At 36.0% G+C, this 5492-nt stretch overlaps 1 protein-coding gene across 1 annotated transcript; it reads left to right on the top strand.

Moving 5' to 3' along the window:
- Window positions 1-3196: 3196 nt before the first annotated feature.
- LOC101962303 (olfactory receptor 6C74) lies at window positions 3197-4153 on the top strand. The gene has a single exon (XM_005329260.2). The coding sequence runs from the start codon at window positions 3197-3199 to the stop codon at window positions 4151-4153; it is 957 nt and encodes a 318-aa protein (XP_005329317.2).
- Window positions 4154-5492: the final 1339 nt, after the last annotated feature.

Genomic DNA, 5492 nt, shown 5'->3' on the forward strand with positions numbered 1-5492 from the left:
ATACAGAAATTTATTTCTTAAGTAATATTGTGAAATTTCTTTCTAAACTCCATGGTTTTTGGTGAGAAATCCATCACAATTTGAATTTCTTTTCCACTTAGAAAGTGTGCTGTTTCCTTTTGTAACATTAAAATATTGTTGTCTTTGATCATCAAAGGTTTGCATTTTGTCTTAGTTTGGATACTTTGGTTTTATTCTATTCGGGGTTCATGTATCTCCTTGAATGGGTTATGTCATATGCAAAATTTGGGAAAAACTTCCACCTGTTTCTCCTGTGTTCAGAACTCCAGACTCCAGCATCATCAACATTGGACATTTTGTCCCAAGATCCATGAGATTCTTTACTTTTCTTTTCTTTTCTTTTTTTTTTTTTTTTAGGTTCTTATGTTCCTTTTGTTGAGTTTAGGTTCCATGGTTCTACCTTCTAGTTCATTTATTTTCCCATTTCCTCAACTCCATTGTTGAGCCTATCAATTTAATTTTAAACTCTCATTTAATATATTTTTCAGTTTCAGAATTTGTATTTGATTCTTTTTACTGCTTCTGATCCTTAACTAAAACTATTTGTTTCCTGAGAGTTTCTATTTAAAAAAAAAAATTGTTTCATTCTGTTTGTAATTCAATGAGGCATTTTTAAGATGGTCGCTTCAAATTCTTGCTTCAAATTACCCCTGTCATATAGATGTTGGTGTCTATTGATTATCTTTCTAAATTAAATATGAGATCCTCCTAGTTCTTGGTATGGAAAATGATTTTCAACTGAAATGGGCATTTGGGGTATTCTGACACTCTGATACCTATTTAAACCTCATGCTTTATCTGACTTTCTTTGACATTGCTTTGGCAGAGTAGGGGGAATCCACTTCATTACTGCTGTGCAGGAGTCCAGTTTCCGCACTCATACTTTCATCCTCACTTTAGCAACATAATTCAGTTTGGGACTTTTTAAACCCTGGGGAGATTAGATGTACCCCACTTTAAAAGGTTTTCATGAAGAACAACTCAGACAAATATTTGGTCCATATTAATTTCATGCTGAATGATGAGAGAGTAGTAGTAATAATGGACTATTCACAACATGCCTGTTAGGGATCTCTCCCACCCACCAGGGATCTTCCAGGGACATTGGTCTCTAGGTGTGTTTGTTCCATCTTCTCCTAATGATGTCTGTTGTGTCTTGGCACTGCCCACTGTTCTTAGTGGATCCTGTCTGGTGTCAAGAGACAGTACAAGGCTACACATATTTTGGGTTGAATTCCTACCCCTTTCATTCTGCTCCCAGCCGTGCAGGTATCCTGCCCAGTGTGGAGAAGTGGAGGACTGGCAAACCTATTGTGCTGGAATGCATATTAGAGAAACACTATATGAGGAATCTGTTGTGGCCATCCTGTCCTTGAGTATTCATATGCCCCCAAAGTAGGATGTCCTGCCTGGGAAACTAATGCAAGAGCAGGAACAGGATGGAAGGCTGGGGGAACTGAGGATGCAAGGAGGGTATGAAAGCTTTTGGATTTCCAAACGAACTCGCTCCCAAGTTCCAGCAGAACATTTAGGAAATATATGTTTTTCTTTCCTCTTCAGGATCTCATCAGGCAAGATTTCCCCTGAGCCATCACTATGGATGATCCCAGTCTTGGAAAGTGAATTCATTGAAAGATGATTAGCAGAGGTGATCCACATGTTGAATTTTCACTGAGGCAAATTAAGGACATGTAAAATTCAAGTGTTTATTCATTTAAATGTCATCTGCTGAGATCAGCATTTTAGTTTCTTTGGAAGAGTAAAAGAGCAGAATATAGGTCTGTTTACTGTGAGTTTCCTGTGGGTGAGTATGTGGATTTTGTGTACTGGAGAATCTTGCCATTCATTCCTTGTTAACTGGAGTAGTTTCTTTCTCACACTAAAAATGTGGAAGTATTTCATTTGGTTAAGTCAGCCAGCTAGTTCTGAGATCTGGGAATACTAGCTGACCAGAATGACAAAGGCTCACAAAAGAGAATTTTATGAATTTTAAAGGCAAAAATTGGGGCTGGGATTGTGTGGCTCAGCAGTAGAGAGCACGTCACACCTAACGTGAGTGAGTTCCTCGGTTTGATTCTCAGGACTAAGTATAAATTAAACAAAGGTATTGTGTCTACCTACAGCTAATATATGTTTGTATATGTATATATATATACACAAAATTAACTATATATATATATATTAAAAACTGAGGGATTATTTATTGTACTGTGTAAATAACATGAGGAAGAAGACGTCTGAAAATAATTGCTGGAGTTGCTGTAGACTGAGGTAAGGATAAAATACTTAGATTTTACTGATGTATTGAAGGCTATAAAACAAAATGGCTTGGGTTGAATCCCCAACAATCTGATTAGAGAATGTATGTGACTTCTTAAACTAAATTTTCAGAGGGCTACAGTTGGAAACTCAGAAAGTTGTACTATTAACAATATTATGGCCCCCTAATATGAAAATAAACAAACAGTAAGACGGAATAAAGCAATATTTTAGGGTGATGGCAGATTTCCATGACCATGATTGCATAATGTTTGTTCTCTGTGGTGCTAGACATCAAACCCAGGGCTTCACACATGCTAGAAAAACCTTCTACCATAGAACTATACTCATTGCCTCAGTTCGTTTTAAGTTATAATTTTCCTTTCATGATGTTGATTTGAGGGCTGCATGATGTGCTATCTTACCAGAAATATATTGCATGATCAAGTATATAACTAAAGAGATGAATTTTTTCCAACTCAGCTATTAACTATGTAGAAAAATACTAATATTGTTAGTAAAACACTATTCTTTAGAGAATGGGGAGCTACACGAACAGCTCTTACTTGGTCAGGAAGGATGCATGTATATAAAGATTGTCAGAGATTAAAATAACTTATTTTTACATAACAATGGACAAAAATCAACATATTAGTTACAATGTTTTAAAATAATTAATAAGCCAATTAGGCTTATTAATTATTTTAAAACATTGTAACTAATATAGCAACTAATATTGCATATAGCAACATAGTAGTCACAATCATGCGTTATTTTACATGTTCCTCATGTAAAATAACGCATTTTACATGTTATTTTACATGTTCTTCATGTAAAATAACGCATTTTACATGGTTATTTTACATGTTCTTCATGACAATGCAAAATAGCTCAACAACAACAGGTGAGTGAAGAAATGGAAAAGTTGGTGGAGGGGGAACTAAGGAACAGGACAACAGTGCAAGAGTTCATTCTGGAGGGCTTTCCTGCAGTCCAGCACCTGGGTCACGTCTTCTTCCTGGTGCACTTCCTTGCTTATCTGACCTCCATCATGGGAAACATGCTCATAATCACAATAATCTGGGCAGACCATCGTCTCCACATACCTATGTACTTCTTCCTCAGCAATTTCTCCTTTATAGAGTGCTGCTTAATAACCACAGTTATTCCAAAATTGCTGACCATCTTTCTATCAGGGAGACAAACAATTTCCTTTGCTGCCTGCTTCACACAAGATTTCATCTGTCTTTTCCTTGGAGCAACTGTATTCTTTCTTCTGTCTGTGTTATCCCTGGACCGATACCTGGCCATTTGCAAACCTTTGCATTATCCCACTATCATGAACCCAAGGATGTGTTACCTTCTGGTTGCTTCCTGCTTAGCTTTGGGGTTCTTCTTCATGGTGGTCCCAGTTGCAATGCTTTCCCAGTTAACCTTCTGTGGCCCCAATGTCATCCCTCACTTTTTCTGTGATTTTGGACCTCTGACAAATCTCTCCTGTTCTGACACCAGATCTATTGAAATATTGTTCTTCAACCTTGCTTTTTTCATCCTTGGCTCATCCCTGGTGATAACCATCATTGCATATAGCAACATAGTAGTCACAATCATGCGTCTTCCATCAGCCAAGGAGCGACAAAGAGCTTTCTCCACCTGCTCTTCTCACCTCTTGGTCCTCTCACTGATGTATATCAGTTGTGTGTTCATATATGTGAAACCAAACCAAGCGAGCAGGCTGGACTCCAACAGAGAGGCTGCTCTTGTGAACACAGTGGTGACCCCATTGCTGAACCCTGTGATTTACACCCTGCGCAACAAGCAGGTCCACCAGGCTCTGAGGGATGCTCTGTCCAGGGTGAAATTGCAGAAATAGAACCACAGTCTCAGAGGGGGAATCCCTTCTACTTCGAATATAAATTCTAATTCATGTCTACTACACAAATCTCCTAATATGTCAGTTTGTTACGTTCTACTTTTTTATTTTTAAAATAAGGGCTAATTTATCCAATAATCCAGTCTGAAAGTTCTATTAGTCCTTACATTGAAATCACAGTATCTTCCTAAACCTTTTTATCAGTTTTAAATCAGTAGAACTTAAAGAGTTTTCATGGACAACCACATATGCATGACTTTATTTGTTGCATGAGAAATCTTAAAAGTGGAAAAATGTGGTTTCAAGTATGTGATTGTGGTAAGAACAAGTGGACAGAAGGAAATTCATTAGTATTAAGAATATTGAAATGATTCAAGGACAGATGTAACATGTATTTTGAAGGAAATTTATATCTACATAGCTGGAGTGCTAGCAATAAATTACATAAATATTCATATAATTGTTTTTAATACTGACTATTCTGTATATACATAGAAGTAATCATAGTTCCAGTTCCCACTGTGATGAAGGCACATAAACATCTCTAGCTAGAAGTGAAAGTATCTATTGACTTTGATGTTTTTGGAGACTGATTTCAGTACCTGAAGACTTAAAGATAAATGACAATATCTGGTGCCCCGTAATGCAATTTAAATAAACTCTGTCTCTATAGAAGAAGCAAATTGGAGTTACAAAATGTAGTTTTTTATAGACAGAGAACCAACAAAGAAAATAAAATAATCATAACAAGACATGATTAAATTTTGGGTTAGACATACATTTTCATTATATTTATTGTGGTGGTAATTTCACAGGGATTTAAATCTGTTCACCAAGAAAATTGAACCTCAAAGATGTCAAAATATAATAGATGAGTAGAGTACATTATTTGCCAAGGAGACCTCGACACAATATTTTAAAAGGCAATCAAGCTGATTAGAATGGAATATCAAAATTCTCAATTTAAAATAAGATCGGAAAGAAGAATCAAATGACTATAAAATAGAGGGTCCAAGTGGAAACATGTAGATAATAGAGTTAAAGCTACTTTATGACAATGGCATTATGTGTAAATGGATTAAGCACACCAATTAAAAGGCAGAGGTTACAAATTGGGTGTAAAGGAAAACTTCAGTATTGATTAAAAGCATAAAATCAAAACATGTAGTGAGACAGAGGTTAAAATGAAAGGAACACAAAAACCAGTCAAAAGAAAACTTATGTGAGTATAGTAATATCAAATAAAAGAGAATTCATAACACGGTATTTTTAAACGGGTTAGTAAGTTAATTTATAAAATAAAGGAATTAAATAATTAAGGGTACATCAGGCTGGGTAG

This window comes from Ictidomys tridecemlineatus, chromosome 1, assembly GCF_052094955.1.
Source record: "Ictidomys tridecemlineatus isolate mIctTri1 chromosome 1, mIctTri1.hap1, whole genome shotgun sequence".
Lineage (NCBI taxonomy): Eukaryota > Metazoa > Chordata > Mammalia > Rodentia > Sciuridae > Ictidomys > Ictidomys tridecemlineatus.

What these genes read in the sequence shown, in the direction of transcription:
- LOC101962303 (XM_005329260.2), top strand. Translation starts at nt 3,197, where the DNA reads ATGGAAAAGTTGGTGGAGGGGGAACTAAGGAACAGGACAACAGTGCAA.